The sequence below is a fragment of the Lissotriton vulgaris genome, chromosome 12 (genome assembly GCF_964263255.1).
Source record: "Lissotriton vulgaris chromosome 12, aLisVul1.2, whole genome shotgun sequence".
In the NCBI taxonomy this organism is placed as follows: domain Eukaryota; kingdom Metazoa; phylum Chordata; class Amphibia; order Caudata; family Salamandridae; genus Lissotriton; species Lissotriton vulgaris.
Genome location: NC_141700.1, coordinates 741865587 through 741892999, shown reverse-complemented (window position 1 = coordinate 741892999; position 27413 = coordinate 741865587). Strand labels below are relative to the sequence as shown.

Below are 27413 nucleotides of genomic sequence, written 5' to 3'. Positions count from 1 at the left end.
ATGCAAAAAAAGGTGGTTTGAGACCTTGGAAGTACTTTTCATTCCAAAATCAAATTTGCATATATTAACATTTTAAAAACAGACTGCAAGGCAGGGTTGGCTTTTAGAATGACAGCAGGCAACACAGCAGTACACACTCTAGTGCAGGAAATCTACTGGGCCTCTAAACCTCCATGCACTATTATAAACTAGGGACTTATTGGTGGGTTAAATCCCCCTTGCCTTATTATATACTAGGGACTTATAAGGTTCTGTCATTGGCCATTATAATTATAACTAACCATGTACTTTTAATCAGAACACAGGTCCTGCGTCTGGTTAGCAGAGCCCATGGCACAATCAGAAAAGCAGCCCTAGTAGTTAAAATGGATGTACAAATTAGGGGTACACCACAAATAAGTCCTGAGTTCTCACATGTATTACTCTATATAGCCTTGAATCATAGGGGTTGGTGATCAATAAACTTTTTCCAGTTACCTGCTGCTGTTTGTATATTAAAATGTGACTCCATTTCTTTGATTTAACATTGCCCAGGTTCTGAGGGATACTGGGTTACCCCTTTGTAACTAACTATCTCCATTTCTTTGATCAGATCAGCTATTTGTCAACGAGTCCTCTCCTAAGTGACCGGAACCAGTTCCCTTCCTTCTTCCGGACTATCCCAAGTGATGACTTTCAGTCCCGTGGGTTGGCCCAGCTGCTGGTTCACTTTGGATGGACGTGGGTGGGTCTTCTTGCTACAGACAATGACTATGGTAAGCTTGGTGTGCAGATCATAAAGCAGGAGCTATTGAAGGCCGGGGCATGTGTTGCCTTTTCCGAAAGCATCATCACAGATCGCCTTGACAGGAACGCCTTTCACATTGCCAAGGTGATAAATTCCTCTTCAGCTATGGTTATTGTTGTCTTCTCTAGTGAAGCCCACCTGGTCCCAATTATGGATGAAATGGTGAGACAGAATGTGACAGGGAAGACCTGGATAGCCAGTGAGGCCTGGTCAACATCTGCCCTTTTGTCCACAGAGAGGTACCAGAAGGTTCTGACTGGTTTAATTGGGTTTGCAACCTACAGTGGGGAGATGCCAGGCTTTGAAGAGCATCTCACTAGCATTAATCCATCTAAGTTCTCAGAGGGCCTTTTTATTAAAGAATTTTGGGAAACAATTTTCAACTGTAATTGGTCAGACAACAACACTCTCTCTGATTTATTAGAGATTAGAAACAAACAATGTACTGGTGATGAGAAACTGACTATGCTCGACGGCATCTTCAATGAGCTATTGAATCCTCGAGCAACCTATAATGTTTATAATGCAGCCTACGCCATGGCTTTGGCACTACATAACCTGAACACCTGTACTTCAACAAACGGTCCCTTTGTTCATGCAACTTGTGTAGAAATTTCAGATTTCCAACCATGGCAGGTAAGAATAAGCTTTAATTTAACTTTACAGATGCATAGAGTGAACACGCATCATTTGATTTCTTTCAATTTGATTTATTATTGATAGAGTGCTTGATAAATCTAAGATGCATCTTAGCGCTTGCAATGAACAGTGGGATAAATATTAACATACAAAAGAAAAACTGCTAAATGGGGTGTTTAATCCTGAGACAGAGATTGATCCAAAAGAGGGGGCCTAAATATTTAAGAGACCACCTACCTGCAGTTCCCGTAAACTTGTCTGTGGAAAGAACCAGATATACTATTCCAAAATAGTCTATTATTGGCAAATGCAGAATCCAATTGAGCATGAGAAATTCCCCATGGCATTTGAGTCCATAAAAAACAGACTGATGACACAGCATTTATCTGAGATTTGAGGGAATCCTGTTTGATATTGCTCCGTGTGACTTGACTTACAGCTGGGGAATGGGGGTCACCCACGGACAAAGGCCTGTTAGTGTATTGGCAGCTTTCTAAATTGTTCCAGACCACCAAATACTCCTTCATATTAGCATTTAATTTGAATAAGCTCATGGACTCCAAAGCCTGCGCTCCCTTCAAGTGCTTCAAAACATTGGTGGTAGAACTAGGTGCTAAATTATCTGGCAGAATAATCAACCTGCTGTAATTTCCAGAAGGTACTGTAAGACTACCATGAGATCTGATTAACTGGGTGAGCGGTTTCATACAGGTGTTAAGCAACACTAGTGACAGCAATGAGCCATGTGGAACCCCATACTTAGATGCGGTGGCTAGGGGCATGTAAGGTAGAAGGGGGACTAAATTTAGTAGAAGCAAACCATGAAACAATTAGGCCTGGCATTCCCAGCTCAGTTAGCCATCTCTGTAGAACAAACGGGTTCACGGAAGATGGGAGGTCTAAGAGGATCAGGGAGTCCGAATTGCTCCTTATCAATAAATAGTTTCAGATTAGGAACAGCAGAATAAAGCATTCTCAGTACCTATCCTTGGTCTGAATCCCAGTTGCCAAAGTTTGAGACACATGGTTGAGAGCCAATGAGACATCTTCAGCCTTAATTTGATAGAAACGAAATCAGGAGGTCTGTGGAGGACTGAGTAATTTAAAAGGGGGTGTATGCAAATGTGGCATGTGAGTTTTGTATATTGCATGCACTTTTTAATGTTGCTGCTAAAATAAAGGGGTAGTTTGACACATCAATGCTGGAATTTATGTGTTGTAGAGCGATCACAAATGGGTTGTATAAAAGATTTGAGGCTTTGAAAAAGATCACAAGTGGGAATGAAAGAATGCTCGATGCACTTGCCCACAATGTCTGATTTGGCCCTAAAAAGATCTTTCTTGTAGGGTTATGGTTGCATTTGTTGCCACTAACATCTGCCCAGGCCTGCGGTTTACACCATTTTTGTTGTAATTGACAGTCGTTTTCGTAGATGGTCCTCTGAAAGACATTCACTTTGTGCATGGCTGCCTGCTGTGTTTTTAGAGGGATCAAAATGTGTTAAAGCATCACTGGCTGATGCACACAACTTCAGGATGTAAGAGGGAATTTAAAGCACCAGAAATGTAGGCAGGTGGTTTCAATTTTACAATTTCAAAAGCTTTATTTGACAGTAAGTCATAAAAGCACATACCATACACAAAACTTACTGCAGGTGGTTTCACTTCACGCATGGTAGGTGTAATGTTTTTTTTTCATTGCGCCTTGTTTTCCAGTTCAACATATATTATGAAAAGTTTTGAAAAATATGATAAGACCACACATAAAAGAGCCCCAAAAAAGGTACATGTGAAATAATGTCAATATAAGAAGTGAGCTAATAAACACTATATTGCAAGATAATGTCAAGTAAGAGTTAAAAGAACCTATAAAACAGTTACTAAAATCATGTAATACAAAAGTAATAACAATAATCATCCGTACAATGAATCTAAGCACAGCTACTACATTAAACAAATATATCTATCCATGCAACATTAATCATTAGAAAATAGACTAAGTTATAGATGTAAATCTATATAATAATCAATTGGGTTTCAAAATAAATTATAATTAGGAGTATTGTGAGTAACACCTGATAAAGACAAATTGGATCCTCTTCTGGTAAAAGTAATCCATGTCCACCATGCTTGAATAGATAGTAATGAGGCATTCTTCCTATTGGCAGCAACTGATTTTGAAGCGGCAGAAATTACAAAATCTAGAAGGTGGCAATGATGAACAGACAGTTTGGTGCAAAGTGAAACTGACTTACAAATTATTACTGCATATTTAAATTCATCTACAATATTTTTTATTCACGATGTTCCAAACCTCTTTCCAAAGCTTACCAAAAATTTGACATTCATAAAGCATATGTCTCAACGAGCCTGTATTCAAAGAACAATGCCAACAAGAAGACGAATTTAAAGGTTTTGCATTACATAGCCTTAATCAGTCCACAGACAATTGAGCAGTATAAAGGAATTTGTTTGAAACAGGCAAGCAACCAGAAATGCTATTCAACCTAATTTTCCTCCAGATATCATAAGGTAATGACTAATTTAATACCATGTTCCAATAAGAAGAGAGAAAGTTGATAGTGCCCCCTGAATAATTTTTCAATTTTTCAAATTCAGAAGTAGCATTTAGAGCAAAATTATGTGAAAATGAATCCAAGATTGAATTACATAAATGTTCATATTTAAAAATATCTGCCGGTAGTAACCTAAATTGTTTCTGTAATTCATCAAAGGTTGAAAATGCTTTGTTATGATAAATATCTTTTAAATGACAAATACCAGCTTTAACCCAGGAATACCATAATTTTGAATGGCGAGTTAATAATAACAGAAGATTATACGATAACAAGGAATTCAATGTAAGTGACATAGGCAATTGGAAAATAGAGTCAAAATCTTGTAATAATAATTTTGTAGACTTTAGTCTAATAGATCTTTTGAGCAAAGTAGTATTGTTAGTCGTGGTAAGCAATGCAGGTAAAGAAAATGGTGATATCTAATTTTGTTCAATACGAAGCAATGAAGTTGAGTTATAAACTCTGTATTCTGAAACTATAAGGTACTTTGTTTTAAGAGGGAGGCTTTAAGATAATTAAGAAAATCTGGTAAACCAAAACCTCCACTGCTCTTAGTTAATTTAAAGTTTTTAATTAGCTAAATAAGGTGATTAGTTATTCCAAATACATTTAGAAATAACTGTATCCACATTTTTATAAAACTTAAGAGGACATTTAATAGGTATCATAGAAGGAGATGAAGCATTTTAGCAGCAATACCATTTTGATAGCATCAACTTTCCCTACCAGGATAAGTGTAATAGAAACCATTTTTGAAAATTAGCCTTGATATGAACAACAATAGAATCACATTTTAAGGAAATTGATTATGATTGATTGTGATTGATTGGAGTAATACAATAATATACCAAGGTCTTTAAATTTGTCTTTCAACCAAATAATGTATTTGTTTGGGAATAAAGCAGGCATATAGTGATCATTGAAAAGAAAACATTCTGTTTTATTAGTGCTTGGAGTATATCCTGAAATATGAGAGTAAGTGGTAATTACATTTAATATTGGCGGTATAGAAAATTCTGGATTACTAATACATAAAAGAATATCATCAGCATAATCTGACGTTTTAATAGGGCCATTAGTTATAATGAGGCCTTCAATTACTGTACAATTTTGAATTACAATTTTTAAAGGTTCGTAACAAGAATAAAAAGCAAAGGTGATAAACGGTAACCTTGTCTAGTACCCCTAAAAACGTAACATGTATTGGAAATCAAGTTATTAATAAAAGGGTTAGCTGACAAAGCAAAATAAAGAGCTGAAATCATCTGAATAAATAATGTGCCAAAATTAAATGCATAATAGGTATAGAAAAGATACTGCTCGTGGACTTTAACAAAATCCATTTTCACATCTAATGCTAGAGCACTAGCTGGTTGAGGTAATGATGATCCCGCTTTAATCTTGTGGAATGATAATATGAAATGTTTTACTGAAAGTCTATTTTTCATTAAAACAGTTTGGTCAATATTTATGATGTTATGAAGCACAGAGAGCAATCGAGCTGCTAGAATCTTAGCATAAACTTTACTTTAATTTATAAAATGGGGTGGTAATTTGAAACAATAAACAGATCTTTATTAGGTTTCGGGAGGACCACAGTTAAAGCATCAGTAAAAGATCCAGAAGTTGATCCTGTATTACTTAAATGAGTAAATAGTTGAAATTAATGGAATGAAAGGTGAAGAGAAAATTCTATATAAAATTCAGCGGATAAACCATCTTGACCTGGAGATTTGAGTAATTTAAGTGATTAAGGGCTAGATGTAGGAGGCCCAATACCAGTCGATAACGGTGAAATTCGTTAAATTTCACTGTTACCGACCGGTATTTAGGCATTTGAGATGTAGGGAGGATTCGGTATTAAGGAATCAGTAAATACCGATTCCTAACCCCCTTCGCTGTGGGTTGTTTCCGCCCCCCCCCCCCGCTGTGCCGGGGGGGCAAGCGCGGCACCACTGTGCTTGTGACGAGCTCGCTCGTCATGAGGCACAGTGCAGCTGCACTCATGACGAGCAGAGCTCGTCACAACCACACCCGATTTTGAACGTTCAGCACAGCGGGGTAATTATCCCCGCGTGCAAACGTTCCAACGGCCGTGAAGAAAGTGCAGCTCAACCGTGCCTCATGACGAGCTGAGCTCATCATGAGCATAGAAGAGGTTAATACCGATTCCTTATGGCCTTGCATTTAAGGAATGTGTAATATTGATTCCTTAAATGCAATGTAGGTAGCACTTAAAACAGTGCACCTCAGCCTTAAGGAATCGCTATTTACCACCAACTCCAAGTTGGTGGAAATAGTGATTTCCTTTCATAAAGCACTTTTTTGCTTTTTGAAGTGTGCTATGTGGCACACATCCATGCCCTTAGGGCATGCATGTGTGCCACATGTGCACACCTGCACATTTCAGGTGTGCAACAGGGTGTCCTTTGGACACCCTGGCACCCTTGAAATACCTCCCGGTATTACCAATCGGTAATATTGAATGTCTTCACATTCATTCCTATAGGCCTCCAAGCCCATAGGAATGAATGGGTAGGTATTCGGTATTACCGAATCTCAATTACCGATTCGGTAATAACGAATATTAAGGATTCAGTATTTTTTACCAAATTCTTACCTACATCTGAAATACCGATTTCTAATTACCGAATCAGTAAAATTCGGTATTTAGAATTTGGTATTTCATTATTACCTACATCGGGCACTTCATAGCTAAATGTACTTCATCGAAAGTGATTGATAAATCTAATTACATTTTGACTGATGATGAAATTTAAGGTATATCACATCTATGTAAAAAGTTATTGATACCTAATGTATCGTTAGGAATGGGTTTATTATATAAAGATGAATAATAATTCATACATTAGTTAACTATGTCTTTATGGGATAAAGAGATTTGACCATTAGAATTATGAATAGCATGAATTTGACTGTTATCCTTCTTAATATCAAGATAGCACAATAATCTTCCAAATCTATTAGCATTGAAACTAAATTCAGCTTTGTTATTAGAAATGTGCATTCCTGCCCTATTACTTATTATGGAATTTAATTCAAAACAAAAGTTTTATACTTGTATAATATATTTAATGTCGTTAGATGTAATAGAAAATTGTTCGTGCTTAGCTATTTGGTTATCTAATTATTTAATTCTAGAGTTAAATGATATATTATTATGTGCCATAATAGATATTGCCACCCTATGGACATATGATTAAGTGTATCCCATCTATACTCAATTGAAGTAGAACCTTCAGGATTAAAAGAAAAATAATCATGTATCGCTGATAACATTATTTTTTTTTTTTTCATTAAGGACCACATTGGTATTCATGAGCCATCGACCTTGAGATTGCTGTGGCAAGTGAGGACATAAAATGCATAAAACAAGCGCATGATCAAAAAGGTCAATATTCTGGATAGTAGAATCAGAAATAGAATGTATTAGTTGATGGGATAATAATATTAAAAAAAGTATTTGAGAATAGGAATTTTTGAGGATTAGAAAACAAAGTACATTTTTTGTCGCTGGTTGATGTAAGCGCCAAATATCAAAAAGATTGGTATCTCTAAAAAAAGATTTAAGAGTGAAGTAAGACTTTGGAGTACGATATTTGGTTTGGGAAGTTCTGTCGAATAATAGATCCCATATAAGGTTAAAGTCTCCTCCAATAGTAAGTGGAACATTACCCAATTTGAATACCTCTGAAGTAAATAGAGGCCAAAAATCGAGTTAATCTTTCATAGGACAATACATAATAATCATATGTAAAACATTAGCAATTTTAATTTTAGCTATAAGAAAAAGACCATTAGAATCATAACATTGGTGTAATATTTGAAGATGCAATGTTTTCACAAAAGGAATAACAACTCCATTTTTCCTATTGAGAGGAGGAGAAGAAATAAAATTAGCAACCCAGTTTTTCTTCATGTAGGCTAAAACATTATCATCAATATGGGTCCCCTGAAGTAAACATATATCGGCCTTGTGTCGAGCCAAATAATCTAAAACCTCAGTACGTTTAACAGGATTTTGTAAACCTTTAATATTAATTGAAACAATTGTAATACTTTCAATATTTGACATCATAACAGAAGTTTGAAGATAGAAGAGAAGAATTAAACAGGAACTTTGAGAAAATGAAAAGTAGCTCTAGTACTAAAAGAGAGGAGAAAATGGACAAGCACAAAAAAGACAGCATAGAAACATACATAGTACTCTTGAATCACACACATGCTTGACAAGCATGACCAAACCTTAAACGCCTCTATAACAAATTGGTTAAATAGACTAGCAATAAAGCATTTAAGGTTAGTGCTCAAGTATGAATCTCATTCGTTTCCATGTAGAACTGGGAATGATGATCTAGGAAGAGACAACAAGCTTTAGAACTTTGAGAATACTTTAAGAAACTATCCTTCATTATATGCATAGTAGAGGGATCAAACAAGCCATATTTTAAGCCATAACTTCTCAGTCTTGGTCAGAGATCAGTGAACCCTTTGCTAATTTTAACAGTCTCCTTGGCAAAGTCTAGGGGCCAGATGTAGGAAGCCAAATAGCGATTGCAAATGCCAAAATTCACAGAATTTCAGCCTTTGCGATCGCAATTTGGAGTGGAGTGGTGTGGCTCACCGGTTAGAGGAGTCAGACCCGGAGGCAGAGGTCGGCCCGGGACCAGGGTTTGATTCCCGACGCGGCAGGGTCTTGGGCCATGGTCAGTGGACTTGATAATTCTCGCCTCGGAGCCTACTCCAACCATGGGTCCCACTCAGCAACTCTGGGCAAAAGCTTGCTTAATCTCTACTAACGGCCCCATCAGCGCCGGGGATGTTTGTCTTCAACTTGGAGATGCCCAGGAGGGACCATCTCACAGGGAAAGCCAGGATGGGTTCCCCAGCGGTATACAGCGCCGGGACGCCCCTTTGCTGGGGCAGCTGTGCACTTTACAAGTATACGACATTTAACATTTGGCTTTGAGCAATGTAGGTAAGATTAATCCTACTAGAAAAATAAGGAATCACAAAAGTTGTGATTCCCTATTTTGCTATTGCAGTTAAGGAATCGCAAATTGCGATTCCTTAAATGCAATGTTAGTAGCACAAAAGAAAGTTCACTTTAACCTTAAGTAATCGCTAAGTACCACCTACTTCAAGTTGGTGGTAATTAGCGATTTGCTTTAAAAAAGCACTTTTTTGCTTGTTTTAAAGTGCCATGTGGCACACATTCATGCCCTTAGGGCATGTATGTGAGCCACATGTGCACACATGCACATTTCAGGGCTGCAACATGGTGTCCTTTTGGAACCCTTGCACCCTTGAAATTGCTCCCGCAATTTACGAGTGCCTCTATGTTACTCGCAAATTGCGGGTGCAAATCCTATTCATTCCTATGGGCCACTTGGCCCATAGGAATGAATTGGATGGTATTCCTTGATTATGAATCTCAATTTGCGATTCACAATTAAGAAATATGAAGGTGTCGCAAATATTTATGTAATTCCCACTTACATTCAATGTAGCGAGTCCTTAATAGCGATTCGGTAAAAATGGCTATTAAGAAGTCGCTAAATTGAATTTACCTACATCTGGCCCTTGGTGAACTAAAATGTTATTCTCATTAACCATTACCAACAGAATTTCTCCTGCCGCCGTACATATCAGCACTAGATGATGATGACACAGAACGTTAAATATAATTTGACAAGGTTTGTTCTGGTGTGGACTTTTATGCGCCTTGTCAATCTCAAATATATCAGGAAATACCATTGGGAATAATTGTGATCCTGCAGGGAATATTATTTTGTATCCTGAAAAAATACATAATTGGTAAATCAACCCTTACACTTTGCTGGTGATTAAAAGGCTTCAGCGCTTGTTTTTATGAGCCAGAACCTATTTTTCATCACTAGAGTTAGGTGCAGAGGAAGAGAGTGAAAGGCGGAAGATGGAGAAAGAAGGAGGAAAAGAAGACAGGAAAGTAGTTTAAAGAAGGAATGAAAAACACCTTGCGAGGTTAGATAAAATGACAGGATGTGGAGAATGGTGAAAGAAAGAGGCACCCTGAACTTATTGTTTTAAAAGTTAAGTACTAGGTAAAATGTTTTGAAATTAAGCTCCTTATTTTTTTAATCATAGTACTATACCATATCTCATATGGTCATGCTCTGATTGATCACTGTATTTTTCATACACAAAGAGGATGGGAGCACACTGCTTACACACTCAGCACAGTTCACTCCTCAGCATTATGGTAAATGCAGTTCACTTTAAACGTTGAGTTTTTGGTCAAGTTTTTCACCAAAGTTGGTGTCTCTAGACACGTGTTTCTGGATCTTATCCTTCATCAGTAGAGATAAAAAATGAAATGTATATGGGGTTGCTGCTTTCTACTGATGAAGAACTCAACCCAGAAACAAGTGTCTAGAGATATTCAGCAACATCTGCACCAACTTTGGTGAAAACCCCCAGCTAATTTTGAATTAAGCAATATACTGGGTACTGCATATACCAGGATGCAAAGGGGCAAACTGTGCTGGGATGCAAGGCAGTGGACTTCCAATCCTGATTCTGTTTAAAAGGCACCCTTGAGCTAGCAAGCAGACAAGCTTTGGAGATGCATCTGTGTGCCTATGAGTGGTACTGTGACCTGAGAAGATTTAGGCAGCATTTCCAGCAACCCCAGATGACTTTTCTTTGCTCTTTAAAACTGCTGCTCTCTACTGATGAAGGGCTGAACCCAGAAAAACATGTCTAGAAATATACAGCAATGGCTGCACCAACTTTGGTGAAATACTGCAGCTAATTTTGCAGTAAGCAATATACTGCATTTACCAGGATGCAAAGGGGTGAACTGTGCTGGGATGTGAGGCAGTGTGCTCGCAACCCCCATTCTCTGTATTTTTGGTGATGGATAAACACAAAGGACACTAATTTCAATATGTCCATTTTCATGGTTAGTCCCAAGTTTCAATTGGAGTTCTCACCCTCACTTACATTCTCGAAGTACTTCCTTGATATTCGCGGAATTTGAGGAATACCTTTCATGAGGTAAACATCTTCAACCTTCCAAAAAGTTGAAGGCTATTGTACCATCATGGATACAATGTAATAATGAGAGTTATTTAAAAAAAAGCATACATTCAAATTAGAAATAAATGCTGAGAAATGAGAGCAATTTAAAGCTAGGTGATACAATCCTCATCGATGTGCATGTCGGTTCATCATAGAATAATCTCTGGCAAAATTCCCCAGAAGCATGTAATTGTTTTGCCCCTTCAGTGGCAGTGAAATGCACACTGCCTAATGGGCAGAGTAACTGAAAAGGCATCCCATACCAACAAGAAGGTGAATACTTGCATATTCATGTGAGGCGTGAGATTGATTGACTTCAGTGACACAGATAGGGTGCCAGAGGCTATACTGCAAGCAAGGTTAAATGGCCTCAGTACTCTCCCATTCAGTAGTATAATACAACCATAATTGGGGTGAAGAAGCCCCCATGATTTTGGGTCTCCCTGTTAATGCACTGCCTCCAGAATTGATATCTATGCCACTGTATGACTAGGTAGGTTGGATGGGAGTTTTTATGGTCTGCCTGGGCTAAGAGGGGGATGATCATGGATGCATTGACTCTGAGCATAGGCCCTAAGGAGGCCTGCCCCATACACCCTTTCAGGAGAAGAGGAGTGCTCATGACAGAAGCTCCAGGTCTTGGAGAAGAAGACTAAATTAGAAGCGTGTTTCATTAAGCCACCAAACATCTACCTGGGCCTGAGGACCCATGACAGCCCTTCATATAAGTGCTTTTTAAGCACTGGTCCAAGGCAATGGTAGCAAGTCGCACTTAGAATATAAAGGTATCATGGTTGAGGTTCCAGCCCATCCTTGTTACTTAATCCTAGGAAGGGTCTAGGGAAGAAGCTGCCATAGTAATCCTTCGGTTTAGGCCCATCATGTTCATAGTTTGTATTTAAACGAATGCATGACGTTACAACGCATACATTTACAACGCATACCTTTACAACACAGTTTTTACATCGCAACATCCTTTAAAACGCATACATTTACATCGCATACCACTACAACTATTAAAAAAAATACACTTACATCGTATTCCATTAAATCTCATTATACCTTTACAACCATTACCTTTACAACGCATACCATTAAAAGAAATACCAACAGTAGGGTTAGTGTTGGATAGTGTAGGGGTAAAAATTACTATTCTAACTCCAGGGGCTGTAACAGTAGGATGAGTGTTGGATAGTATAGGGGTAAAAATTACTATTCTAACTCCAGGGGGTGCAACAGTAGGGTAAGTGTTGGATAGTGTAGAGGTACTATGTGTTGTAATGGTATGAGTTGTAATGAAATGCAATATAATGCCTGCGCTGTAGTGACATGCGATGTAATGCCTGCATTGTAGTGACATGCAATGTAATGGATGCATTGTAGTGACATGCATTGTAAAGGATGTTGTGATGTAATGCCTGCGTTGTAAATGTAGTGCGATGTATTGGTTGCTTTGTAAATGTTGTTTCCAATTTAAACGTTTAGCAGAACTATCTAATCCTAGAGGCTGGGGTAACACTACAAGAAAAGTTTGGATCTGGCTCTGAGGAGTGCTCAGTAAGATGTCATTAGTCTAATAGAGTGACTCAAGCAGGTGGGAAGTACTCCTTCACTCCTGCATCTCTGAGAGGACAGCATGGCATTTATGGGATATGCACCTATTTCATCCCTGTGGAAGAAACTTAGTTTCTGCACAGGTAGATACAGGAGGATGCACAGACACCACCCTTAAGACACAGAAAAATGCGAGTTTCTAGAACTAAGGCATTGAAAGGTCTTTCACATTTGCTGCCGCAGGCTGGACCTTCACTGTTGTCCCTAATCCTGTAGAGCTCTAAGTATGCCCTACCTTATGGTTGGCACTTCCACTGAGGAGGGCCAGGAGGATCTAAGGACGACGTAGGTATGCATGTATGGAACACAGTCTGAGTATGATTTGTTCAACTTTGAAGATATTTCAAAGTGCCATTTCCTGTCAACATTACTTTCATATTTTACCTATTACGGAACAGCCGTGGGAATTTTTTATGGACAATGGCCACAAGGAGCTCTGTTTATGTAGTGTATCCCATCTGAAGCAGACGATAATGCATAAGAATAGAGCTGAGAATGTGATGTAATAAAAATAAATATCTTTGCTTCCTCCCAGCTACTCTACTATGTCAAGAGAGTACATTTCCGAGCCCAGGGCGGCACTGAGGTGTTCTTTGACAGCAGCGGCAATCCCCCTTCATGGTATGACATATTGAATTGGCAGCAAGGACCTAAAGGCACCTTCAGACATATAAAAGTGGGTGGCTACAATGGTAGCGCACCACTGGGGATGAACCTCATTATCAATGCTAGCGCCATGATGTGGAGTTCAAGGAGCACAGAGGTAAGGGATGTCAAAATCTCAAATAGGGCATTTAGAGAGTGAAGCTACTGACAGATCAGGCTGATTTTATTCTGTATTTCTGAACTTTTGTAGACACAGGACCTAGTCCTCTGAACTATTGGTTAGGTCGAATATACAATCTTTGCATACAAGCATTTCCTAAGCTGATGTACCTAAAGATATTGAAACACTGAATAATTAAACAACGATGGAGTTGCACAACTTACCCCCTTCGTTTTTCTGCAATTTTGCGGGATTCGCGGGACGCGAATTTGCGCGAGATTGAATTCGGAAGCCGTGAATTCGTGCGAATATGCGATTTGTTTTTTTGCGGCGTGTTAGTTCGCAAGGTTTTGTGCGTTTTAGCGAGCCACTTGTAGCGCAATGGCGCGAAGTTACCCTCACGGTCGTTCACGGGCGCGGCCATCTTGTTTGCATGCCGTATTTCCGTTTCCAGGCGCTATCTGTAATCTCGCAAAGTGTGCGGCTCGCTAGTACAAGTTCGTGTGTGATCACGAGGGAAATCTCGCGCGAACTTACCCACGCGGTCGTGGACGGGCGTGGCCATCTTGTTTCTCATTCATTGCTATGGTTCTGGGCATGCTTTCTGTATCCTCTGTCAATCTCTGCCATCCTTTGCTTGTTTGAAGTTTTTTTTAATCTATTTTACTTATTATCTATCCCTCTATTTTTCTAGCTCTATTTTTTTGTGTTTTCTCCTACTTTTGGTTAATTTTAAACTACTTTATTAAACTCTTTTCTTTTCTTCTTCCCTATTCTATTTCTTATTTCTTATTTACCTTCCTTTCTGCCCAGACCATGGTAAAGGGAGCCGGGAAGCAGCCTGAGAAGGGGAAGGGTCCCGCACCCCGTGCCCGGCTCCCGTGCGGGCATATGAGGGGGGAGACAGCCACAGCCCAGGAGATCTTTAGCACGGAGGAGGTGATATCACTAGTTTATTATGTCCAGCGCCGCCTCCCCAGGCCCATCATGGCAGGCTGCAAGATCGCTAGCGGCTACGGGATCCGGGAGCGCCGGAAGCGGTGGGAGAAGGTGTGCCGGGCCATGTACTAACACTCTCGGGTCCGGCGCACCTACAACCAGGCCACCCACCGTTGGACGGATCTCCTGGACCGGGAACGCGACTTGGTCAACCTGCTCGGCCTTGAGATCCCCGGGCTTGGTGAGTAGTAGTAGCTATTTCATCACTACTCTGTTTTCTCCTGCTCTGTGTGTTATTATATTGCACATTTTTGTTATTTACTAAGAGCAATAATGCTGCCGAATATATTGTAGGTAAATTTAATATTATTTCAAAATCTTCTGGGCATTTCAGGTGCACTGCTCTACTTCTCAGTAGCTTTTCTACTATGCTTATTTGTTTTCGATTTTGTGTTCATTTCATTGGCCTGAGAAATTATGTATGAGTGTAGTTTAAAGAACTGCGTAATGCTAGACACTAAGGGTCAGATTTTTAATTACTTGCGCATCCCTGCAAAGTAGCAGGGATGCGCCAGTAATTGTGCGCCACGCCACCACCACCCATGGTGCGCCGTATTTACAATGCGGTGCACCATGGGCCCAAAACATCACCGAAGCGTTATGCATCTGTGCCGTAAAGGCGGCGCATTGCTGGAGTTGCGTCGCAATGATGGCACAGCTCCAGCAATGCTCTGGGGTGCCCTATCTCCCCAATGCTGCGTCAAGCCATACGTCTGTTTCAAGCAGGCGCAGGGTTTGAGTCACGCAGCATTGTCCTAAAAGTGACTGATTGAAATCTTGTAGATTTCCCTCAGCCACTTTTAGGATGCATTCCTGCGCAGGAACGCCCTCCCTTGCGCCGGAACGTCCCCTGATGGCGCAGGGCTTTACAACGTGATGCATCTCCCATATGCCTCACGTTGTTAATATACGCCGCACCATGGCGCCTCTTTTGTTCTGCCGCTGCGTCACAAAAGTCACGCAACAATGGAGCAAAAGAGCCGCAAGGGGCTTGTAAATCTGCCCCTACAGACTCAAGTCCAGTCCTTCCTTTGTACACCTGGCAATAAGTAGAAATAGTGGTGGTGGATTGATAGTTTGAGTATTTTAATGACTGGTTAATGTAGTAGGAAACTTATTAGTGTTGTCGCTGATCTGCAATTATGATGGAGTTTGTCTGTCACTTAGCGTGCTGCGGACTGCTGCCTGCCAGTCCTAGGCAAACCTTTTTAGTAGTTTGTTTAGTGAGTTACATAACTTTCCAAGTCGACGGTCCGCAAATCAAGCAATACTAATATCGTAGTAGACCACATGAGATAGGTCAATATATCCCGTGGAATAGTTGTCTATTTGCTATTTCGCCAAAATATTTTTTTATTGTTCTTTTGAAATGTTTGATTTGGTTGACAACAATCATCCATGTTTTCGGGTCTTTCTTTCTTTCATGATGTGCATCAGCTCCCCCCAGGGCCAAGAGGACAGAGGAGGAGGCTGCTGTGGAACTGGATGCAGGCCAGGATCGGTCAGGCGAGGGCTCCTTTGCTGGCCCCAGTAAGTTTTCATTTTAATGTAGAGTACCTATTTTTTCCTAGCGTTCCTCATTCGATTTTTTTTAAGTCGTCTTTGATCTTCTTGTAGACTGTATCTAAATTCTTATCATGCCTCTACCATGACTCCCTGTGGTATTACTAGATCATTCTTATTAGTCTGTCTGTGTAGCTAACTAAGATTGCACAGTTGGCAAAAAGTGTTAATCGAAACTCCCATTCTAGTCATCAATAGCTCTATGCACTGAGTGCAGTCCTCTGGGATTGTCCATAATGTCTTTTCAAGTCTTCTAAATGTTTATGCTTTGATAATTCCCCACAATAAAATGTGAATGACCACCAAGAAAGAATAAGATACTACTTTACTTTTGGTTTGGATAGGAGGACAATCAATACTACTACTATTGCAGGGACAAATCTGCACAAACAGAACTATGGACACTAAATAGTGCATTGTTTATCAATTATAATAGGGGCAGGTAGACTTTCCACATACCTCAGTGATATCAGACTTTGAAGAACCCCCAATCTCCTTACTGACTAGATAGTGTGGCAGAGTCATTTAGCTCCCAAATTCATCGATGATTGATCCCCAATGATGATTATCCAACGCAGGACAAGAGTATGGAGTCAGAGTCCAGAAGTGTCAGAGGCACGGACTCATGCTTGCAAATTGCAAAACCTTTTGCTCATTCACTTTTGACCAAAAACCACAGAGTCTATTTAAGTTTTAAAGCTTTATTAAAAGTAAAAATATTTATTAAAATCAAGCTTGTCATACAACATAAACGGTTGATTAAAAATGGAAAAGTGCTTAGTGATGATTTCTTTCAAACATTTATTGTGGCCGAGCCGAGCCCTCACTTGGTTTGAACTTTAATTTTTTTTTTTTGGTGCTGAATCGTTGGTCACTCCGTCCTAGTGAAGATGATTTGTTCTTAGAAGTGAAGCTTCTGTCTGTTATGAGAAAAATGGTGCGTGTTAAAAAGCAAGCATTCATCAGTTGTGCCAAAAATTGCAGCAAGACAACACCCTTCCCTGGAAAAAGGGACATTTTTACTTTAGAGTAGACAGTCACAAATTATTAGATTGGATTCTGTATTCACATTTCTTCATTCCTAGACAAAATACTAGTGAGTGGTGTATGTCTATGACATCTAACATTCTTAAATGCACTTTGTAGGTGGAACATCTGTTGCTGGGCCCAGCGCGGAGGTGGAGGAGGAGACTTCAGGGGAGGAGGCGGTGCAAGTGCCGGACGAAACTGCTGTGCGGGTTGCCACGGTAGTGGCGGGCTGTGGTAAGCTCTTATATTCCTTACTTATTGAGTTTGCAGACTGCATAGTGTGCTCCCCGTGAGAAAACGTAAGGTTTGTCCTGATGAGAGACATGAAGATGAATGATTGACATATAGTTTGAAAGGATTGATGCCTGGATCATGGTACTATGTGATTCTTAGATAGCATATGTGTATCTAGAGAGAGTAGACGGTCACTGGATGAACTACGTGTTACTTTGAAGAGCATGTAACACCGCACCCGCACGTCCGTCCCAGTGTAGGAAAGTCAAGAAAAATAAGTTGTAATTTTGTCCGAATACTACCATGAATAGTAGCAGTAGTTTGTAGTGCAAGTACAGCATATATCCGGCTATTACGATGGCCACTCACTACTAAGCATGGGCGAATTTTGCGAATCTCGCGTTCGCGAATTTTGAGGATTTGCGAACTCGCAATTCGCAAAATCCGCGAATTCTCGCAAATTTGCGGATTTTTTTTTTTTGTGTTCGCGCGGGTTTCTGCCAGTTCGCGAGGGTTTTTGTACAATTTCGCAAACGCGAACTTACCTGTTGGGTCGCAAGTTTTGCGAACTTGTTGTTTCTACGTGTCCAGCCTGTTTGGGACACTCTTCTTCATCACTGCCACCCTCTATCACCTCTGCCACTCTCTGGTTCACCCATGCCACCCTCTGGCTCACCCATGCCACCCTCTGTTTCATCACAGCACCCTCTGGTTGTCCAGTGTACATTATTGTGGCAAAGCAAAGCACACCTTCCCTGCCTCAAGTGACCCGAATTAATTTGGGGCTGATTAATGTGTCACAGAATATTTTTTTAGCTGGCACCTGCTTCCTTAGTGCTTCCTGATTAGTGATCTTTTGCACTTGCTAAGTGCTTTCATTGTTGCAAAATTAGTTACAACACCTGCCCTGCCCCAACTGACAATAATTAATTAGGGGCTGATTAATGTGTCACTGGATTGAACTTCCAGCCTGGCTCCTGCTTGTCTCCCTTAGCTGTAATTCAGGACCTTTGTGGCATATGTGTAACTATTCTGAGGGTCAGAGCAGGGTCACATAATAGTTGCAAGTAGGCAACTGAACTCTGGAGGGGCCCCTCAGGAAGCACTACAGGAAATGGCTACTAATGATGAGCTTGAACTTTTGAACCTGGTAAGTAGTTTCAGTTTTGCTAAGATCGTATTTCTGCAATTTAGCGCTTATTCGCGGGGCGCGAAGTTGAACTGGGAAGCCGCGAACTCACGCGAGCAGTGCGAGCAAGCCATAAAATCCGCTGCTCGCGGATTTGCGGATTTTGCGGGAAATTCGCGAATCTCGCGGATTGCAAATTTACCGAAAATCCGCAAAATCCGCGAGCGGAACGGATTTTCCACCCATACTTACTCACTACCTCTGCTAATAAGTTTAGTAGAACTCTGTCATTCCTGTGTGGATGTATCACTGTTCACTCAATAAAAAGCAAAGCACCTAAAGTCATCCCATATGTAAGCAAAAAAATACCATGTGCAGTGATAGATAATCAGATTATTTATCTTCTTCATTTTCCTTTTCTAGTATTCATTGGCACTGTAGGGTGAAAGACAAATTAATTAAGCAGTAGCCCTTGTAACAGAGTATTCTCAGTGCCACCCATAATAGAAAAGTAAGAGCATCACCACCTGCATGTACTAAACTGGTACAGTAACGCAAGTCTTTCTCACTCATCATGGCGGGCGTCTGTTTTTCTCGGGTGAAAGTTGACTGCGCTGGCATTATGCCGGCTTGCAGAAGTTAACATACCAATTTTGCTAAACAAGAGAGAAGAAGAAGAATAAGACTGGTGTACTGTCATAGTCGACTCTAATGGAGTGAGTCCATAGTGCTCGTAGAATTGATTCCTTAAACTCCCACTAATGTTAGAGCAAGAATGAAGAAGTGGGAGGTTAGATAGATACTGGCCACAATAGTTATGTACTGCACTTGCAAGTTGCTAGTTCTACTGTGACACAACTTTCTGCTGAATCATTTTGTGTTAATCTTAAAGAGCATTTGTTACAGACTATGCCTTTCTTTCTTCATATAGATGCTCCTTCCAAACCAACACGGAAGGAGCTGGCTAAAAGGGCCCTGCAACGAAGACTGGAGGCCACTGTCGCCGAATATCGGCTGCTGGTGGCCCAGGAGGAGGACACGCAGAGTACGTCAACAACATCCACGGCGACACCTGCATCCTCCTCCGCGCTCCCTGGGTCAGCCAGTCAGCGCAGCAGGTCTCCAGCGGTACGGAGCCGGGGTGCCGCAGCCACCCGCCACCGCCGAGCAGCAAGAAATCAGCTGCCCCCCACAGCAGTTTCAAAAAAAGGATGCACCGCCTTTCCCCGAGGGTTTCCTACCTCGAGCAGGAGCTCCTCAACACCAAAACCCTGCTCGAGACCCTCCGCAAGGAGCATGCCGACCTGGCCCGAAAAGCTAACAGCAGCCAGCAGTAGGAGGAGACTGTCCCTTGCCCCTTTTTTAAAGACTTCTGGGGGGTGGGAATTGGGAGTTGGGTTTTCTACTTTTTTGGACTTAGTTTTCAGGGACATTCGTTGGGGTTCGGGAGGGGGGGTGGGTTGGGTTTCTTGCGGGAGATTAATTATGTTAGGGATATATAAATATACTTTAAACTTTATCTTAGCATATGTGTTTTTTACTGCTTTTGAGGCTGGTGGGTGGGGGTTTAACAGTACTGAAACTTAAGTGGCATCTTGATTCAAGTTGTGTAAGTACTAATGGCCCAAATGTTTTCAAAACTAAGTGCCTCTCAAAGAGTAAGTGAATTCAATAGTCCTAGGACCGTCAGTCTCTCGTCTCTCCTAATACTCCATTATACTACCTCCCCCCAAACGCTTATCTTACCTGTAATTTGTGTTTGGAAATAGGGCTAGGCGCAGGGCTGGCTGCATGCGAAATGGCGATTAAGGTTGGCAATCCTGGGCGGATGAAATGTCATCATTGCGGTGGTACTTGTGGTGTTACACAGTGGTAGTTGCAGCATCTGAAAAAATAGAAAATGAAACCTTGTTTGTCCTTACTGTAGCATTAGAACGGTACCATAGAGAATATAGCAGGTGACAGTACACTAGAACAGTGCCACAATGTAGCCTAACAAATGGTAAAGTATTGAAAGTATAACTAGTACTTGCGTTGAATTTCTTTGACATTGGCTACTACTACAAGAAATAGTACTGAAGGTGAAGGACACAGCAGCGTAATAATTTGCCACGTCTAGGAGGAGGATGTTCTTGATGACCAATCAAGTTGATGGTGCACATGAAAATCTACTTTCATTTGCCAATAGTGACTCAGTGTCAAGCTGAGTAAGAATAGAATATATCATCGGATTTCTTCACCAGCCTGTTGCTATGACCTTATCCTCCCCAGCAAGTGTGTGGAATTATTGCTGTCATTTAGTCACACATCAATCAAAACCACACAGCCCGGGGGAAGAGGGTTAGGGTTTGGAAAATGGATGGGAATGGGGGTTTTTGGGAAAGTTTTGTTGAGAGAAGAAAAAAAAAGCACAGCATGGACAAACAATAATTGAAGATAAAGAAATCTTTGGGTACAAAGCTAACCATAAATCTTTTAAGTGACATAAAGGAAGTGCATACACTACTGCATGCATGGTTACTGAAAAGTAAGTAATACTTTCGACAACCGTGAATGAAAGAATGCGACAGTACAGGGCTGCAGTAATAATTATGCGTTTTCACTTGCCTATCTCTGCACTCAGAGAAACACTTCGTACATTAAATTAGGTTTGAAAAATAGCAGAAGTAAAACCTATACAATGGCTGTAGGGATGAATTTAGAAGCAGAGATCAAAGAAATGCAGAGTCACACTCATAGAAGTTCACAGCAATAACATTACTTAAAAGATAATTAGAAAAAAACTGATACTGTATCTGTATGTTGTTGTAGTTGTCCTGTTGAATTTGGGAAGTTGTAAGATGCATCCAACCATTCCTCTTATTAGCGTGACTCCTCCATTCCATCTGACGCTCCGTCCATCAATGTTGGTAACCAGAAGACACCCTGTCCACTGCCTGCCTGGCAGATGCTGAATTGCGGCTCGCTAATGTGAAGCCTGACTTCATCCTTTTCCCATTGCACAGGTTGAAACCCGGCCTGTAATTATTGATGGAAAAACAGGAAGTGATATTAGAACACCACTGACAAATAAATATAAGGTATGTACGCTGTGTAGTGCAAAAAGTCACACTTTGAGTTTCCTAATAGACAGTACAATATTTTTGAAAGTGCGTACTCTGTCTGAGTCTCCTTTTGAAGGATAAATAAGTATGGGCGAATTAATTTAGCGGATCTTTCCCCTCAAGCTAGGTGTACTGTAAACTGTGTTTTAGAACAAAATTAGACCTTCCCAGCAGTGCTCCCAGACCCTTACTAAACCCAGTCGCAAAAATGTAGAAGACCCCCAATCAGATCTCAAAAAACGAGGCCTAGTAGAAAATGGTGACAAAACGTACTTTGAAAGTAAAGTAGGCCCAAATCCCCCCTTACCCACCGTGGATTGCATTCAAACCACTTGCAAGCAAGCAAAAGTATCCATACCCAGCATCGCTCGAAGACTCGCAAACCCCTCCACAAACAGCCCCCCGCCCAAACACATGCAATACAATACGGCTAACCCTAACGAGCCCTAAGTTAAGAATAGTGGCAAACGCTTTCTTTAACTAGGCCAAATCCTCCCTTTCCCACCATAGATTTTCTTCAAACCACTTGCAATCAAAATTACACATTCCCACGAGTGCTCTAAGACCCCAGAACTCAGTTGCAAAAACCTAGAACACCCCGAAACACATGCAATCCTGCTGCTAGTGCTAACCCTAACGAGCCCTAAGTTAATGTGCCAAAACGCTTTTCAGCATGGATTTTCTCCAAACCACTTTTATCCGGTGTTAGACCTTCCCAGCAATGCCCCAAGACCCGCCAACCCACCCGCAAAAAAGAACAACACCCCCAAACAGGCAAAAAGCAAAAATGGAAAATCTCATACTTACAATATTTTTCGGCCTTCTTTCAAGTCTGTTCAAACGCGCTGTGCAGCTACGTCATAATTCCACTTTTCTACCATGGATGTCCTGGAAAACAAATGCAATCAACATTAGACTGTGCCAGCAGTGCTCCCAAACCCGAAAACCCACCCACAAACACCCAGAACACCCCCAAACATCACCTCGAAGACAAGCAAGTCAGCAAAAATGCAAAAAAAAATTTGGCACCGATTTTGTCCAAACCACTTTTATCCGGTATTAGACCTTCCCAGCAATGGCCCCAGAGCCGCCAACTCAGGCGGAAACAAGTAGAAGACCCCCAAACAGCCAAAAAGCAAAACTACAATAATGGGGACTTAGTGATTTTCAGGCAAATTTCCAACATCACTCCGCGCGCGCTCTGCAGCTAGGCCCTAACTCCCCTTTGCCACCATGGATTTTCTTCAAACCACTTGCAATCAAAAGTATCCATACCCAGCGTTGCTCCAAGACCCCAAAACCCACCCACAAACACCAGGAAGCCCCCCAAACAGGCCCCCGAAAACGCTAAAGTGAGCGAAATGTCAGAAAATGCGAAAATTTTCCTCATGGATTTTGTCCAAACCACTTTTATCCGGTATTAGACCTTCCCAGCAATGGCCCCAGAGCCGCCAACCCAGGCAGAAACAAGTAGAAGACCCCAAACAGCCAAAAAGCAAAAATGGGGACTTTGAAATTTTGAGGCAAATTTCCAAAATCACTCCGTGCGCGCTCTGCAGCTAGGCCCTAACTCCCCTTTGCCAGCATGGATTTGCTTCAAACCTCTTGCAATCAAAAGTATCCATACCCAGCAGTGCTCCCAGATCCCAAAACCCACCCCCAAACACCAGGAACCCCCCCAAACAGGCCCCCAAAAACATGATAGTGAGCAAAAAGGCAAAAACTTTTTCAACTCTGATTTTCTCCACACTACTTTTATCCGGTATTAGACCTTCCCAGCAATGCCCCAAGACCCGCCAACCCACCCGCAAAAAAGCACAACACCCCCAAACAGGCAAAAAGCAAAAATGGAAAATCTCATACTTACAATATTTTTCGGCCTTCTTTCAATTCTGTCCAAACGCGCTGTGCAGCTAGGTCATAACTCCACTTTTCCACCATGGATGTCCTGGAAAACAAATGCAATCAACATTAGACTGTGCCAGCAGTGCTCCCAGACCCCAAAAACACCCGGAACCCCCCCCCCCCCAACAGCACCTGAAAGACAAGCAAGTCAGCAAAAACTCCAAAAAAATGTGCCTCCAATTTTGTCCAAACCACTTTTATCCGGCATTAGACCTTCCCAGCAATGGCCCCAGAGCCGCCAACCCAGGCGGAAACAAGTAGAAGACCCCCAAACAGCCAAAAAGCAAAACTACAAAAATGGGGATTTTAAAATTTTCAGGTAAATTTCCAAAATCACTCCGCGTGCGCTCTGCAGCTAGGCCCTAACTCCCCTTTGCCAGCATGGATTTGCTTCAAACCTCTTGCAATCAAAAGTATCTATACCCAACAGTGCTCCCAGACCCCAAAACCCACCCCCAAACACCAGGAACCCCCCCAAACAGGCCCCCGAAAACATGATAGTGAGCAGAAAGGCAAAAACGTATTCAACTCTGATTTTCTCCAAACTACTTTTATCCGGTATTAGACCTTCCCAGCAATGCCCCAAGACCCACCAACCCACCCACAAAAAAACACAACACCCCCAAACAGGCAAAAAGCAAAAATGGAAAATCTCATACTTACAATATTTTTCGGCCTTCTTTCAATTCTGTCCAAACGCGCTGTGCAGCTAGGTCATAACTCCACTTTTCCACCATGGATGTCCTGGAAAACAAATGCAATCAACATTAGACTGTGCCAGCAGTGCTCCCAGACCCCAAAACCCACCCACCAACACCCGGAACACCCCCAAACAGCACCTCAAAGACAAGCAAGTCAGCAAAAACGCAAAAAGAATTTCGCCTCCGATTTTGTCCAAACCACTTTTATCCGGTATTAGACCTTCCCAGCAATGGCCCCAGAGCCATCAACTCACCCGCAAAGAAGTAGAACACCCCCACAAGTGCAGAGTCTTTTTTCATTGGGCGTAATCCAGCCATCTGCTTTGAGGGAAATAGGAGTCTGGAGGAGGAGGATAGAGGAGCATGTTCTTGTGAACTTGTGAACCTGAGGAATGCGGACTCCGGCACCTTCACATCAATAAGCAAATAAGTGAAGACAGTTCTACTGATGGGCTTGTTTTTGTGCTTAGGTGATTAAAGTTTTTTTTATATAGATTTTGCAATACAAAGAAAGACAGACACACAGGAATAAAAGTGAATAAGGACGAAAAAGAAAGTTATTGATTCATTGGCTCATTTTCAGGGCTCGGTGTCAGGGAAGAAGAGTTCATCCTCATACTCTGCTAATTCAGGCGGGAGTAGGTCACCTAACAGAGAAGAACTTCCCTCATCTAAGTTGGTGTCCTCCTCGTCTTCTTCCTGCGTGTATTCTCGTACTTTGTAATCTGGTGGTATGAGGTGCTGATTCATCTTGATCATTGTTAACCTCTCCACATTTTTGGGCGAGAGGCGGGTCCTTTTGCAAGTTACAATGCCACCAGCAGCACTGAAAACATGTTCAGAAGACACGCTTGCGAGTTGGCAAGACAAGTAATTTATAGCCAGGTTGGAGATCTCTGGCCACAATTCTTTTTTCCCATGCCAAAACGCCAATGGGTCATCATGAACATAGACCTCTGTTGAGTCATTCAGATTGTCCTGCACCATTGACTCAAGGTTCTCCAGGGTTCCTCCACTTTGCTTACTTTTTGCTGGGACCTTTTGAGAAGCAAGCCCAAGCTGAATTAGCCAATCCTCTTCTTCACACAATGTTACTGTTGTGTCTGGTGCAGATGATCCGGTTGCTGGTGTCTTTTACGGCTGAGAGGGAAAATCACTCACTTCTGCCACAGCCACAGATGCAGAAGTGGATTCTTGTGACTCTGGATGGCCTTCTGATGCTGATGTACTGCCTTTTCCTTCAATTTCCTGCCGTTCTCTTTCAAACCGAGTGGCTGACAAAGCTAGCCAACGTTTCTACTTTGTAACTTCTGCCTCATCAAAAGGAAAGAATACTCTGCCTGCCAGTGCCTTTTTGTACCGTGGATCCAGAATAGTACCACAAATGTAATGCTGTTCTATGTCGATCTTTTGAAGACGTTCATCGCAAAGTAGGAGCTCAAATAATTTCTCTGCCAAATCAAAACTTCTTGCTTTTTTTCATCTTTTTGAAACGTAGAAGACACTGCCTTCAGTTGGTACTCTAGCATGCGCAACAATGGGATAGCTTTTCCCAAATTACAGTCCTCCCTGCTGACTGCACGCGTGAAGACCTCAAAAGGACGAAGCATGTCTGTCAGGCTTTGAACTAGCTTCCATTGCTCCGCATGTATCCTCAGGTCCTTCATAGCTGCACCCTGTGTAAAGAAATACTGATTGACTACCGCACACTGCTCAAACAGACGCTCAAGCATGTAGAAGGTTGAGTTCCAACGTGTTGCCACCTCCTGGATGAGTGCTTTCACTGGCAGTTTACGTTCAAGTAGCAGGCCCCTCAGATGCTTCCGGGCCTTAAAAGAATGATTGAAATGTGTGCACATTCTTCGGCAGGTGGTCAGTAACTCGCACACTGGACTTTCTTCACTCAAGAATTTTTTAACAACCAGGTTTATACAGTGCGCCAAACACGGCACTCTGAAATAGTTACCCATATCCATGGCCTTAACTACATTGGTGCCATTATCTGTGGAAACATAACCAATCTTGCGTTTTATTGGGGACAGCCATTGAAAGGCTTTTGTGTTAAACTCCTGCAAAATGTTTTCTCCTGTATGACTTTTCTCCATGCCAAACAAGGCTAGTGTTGCATGTTTCTGAGCAGCTTTAAAAACGTTGTCCGGGTCAACACCTGCCCTTAGCTTTGTTGTAACCCCTGAAAAAGAGACCCAGTGTGCAGTGATGCACATGTAATCAATGCCTTGACAACTGGTCCACATGTCTGTTGTCAGATGTATAGTGTGAACAGCACTCTTCTGCAAAGCTGCCCCAGTCACCTCCAGCACATCTTCATGTAGTGCTGGAACCGCAACTCAGGCAAAATAGAACCGGCTAGGAACCTTCCATTTAGGGCAGAGCGTTGCCACTAATTCAAGAAAACCAACCCCTTCCACAAAAGAAAAAAGGAGAAGGTCCAGCGCTAGCATTTTAGCCAGCTTAGTGTTATGCAGAAGCGTCATTGGGTGGTTGCGTTCAAATGGCGCATCTGAAAACAACATGCTTCTAATGGTGGGCTGGACCATTTTACGGGATGATGATGATGATGACTTCTTCGACCCAGTTACGCTCGGTGATGATGAACTTTTTCACATTGGTGTCTCACTCTCTCCCACACTCTTAGTGTGGCTCATATATCTTGCAGGGGGTGTGCTGCTGACAGGGGTACTGGGTGTAAGTGAAGAAATGTTTGGCGCTTCTTCCTCCTAGTCATTATCAGATGAAACATCAACGGATACAGTTTGTTGACTTGCAATTCGGGCTTCCTTGATCTCCTTTAGGTGCGCATGCCATTTGACAGTGTGCTGTCTCTCAAGATGACCTCTCTGGCCTCCGGTACCATAGTTGGTACCAAGCTTACCACGACTAACTCCAAGCTTACAAATGGTACAAATGGCTATGTTTTCCCTTGTTGTGCTAACACTAAAGAAGTCCCAAACTGCGGACTTCAAATGTCTGTGGGGTGCGGAGGAGGCGATACTGGTCATGCTAATGTCAGATGAAGTGGAGGATGTGTGTTGCCGAACTTTACTACGTTGTGCACTTGCAGCACCACTAATTGAGGAAATGGAGGTCGAGGTGGATGGAGGTCCCTTCTGGCGAGAAAATACTGAAGCGGTAGGTGGTGGTGTACTAGTTAACTGTGGTGGTCCCATTGCCTCGTCGACAACATCACGCTCAGCAGCTTTTTGGGCTAGAGTCAAGATGTCTGTTTGCTGCATGCCCGCTGAGGCTGCAGTGACGTTTAT

At 41.7% G+C, this 27413-nt stretch overlaps 1 protein-coding gene across 1 annotated transcript in view; it reads left to right on the top strand.

Annotated features, from left to right (window-relative positions):
- Positions 1–27413, top strand: part of LOC147678522 (extracellular calcium-sensing receptor-like) — a 74823-nt gene that overhangs the window by 24183 nt on the left and 23227 nt on the right. Inside the window, exon 3 of the mRNA XM_086945667.1 lies at positions 593–1423. Within this exon, the coding sequence (XP_086801793.1) occupies positions 593–1423 (831 nt within the window). The remainder of the gene's footprint in view (positions 1–592; positions 1424–27413) is intronic.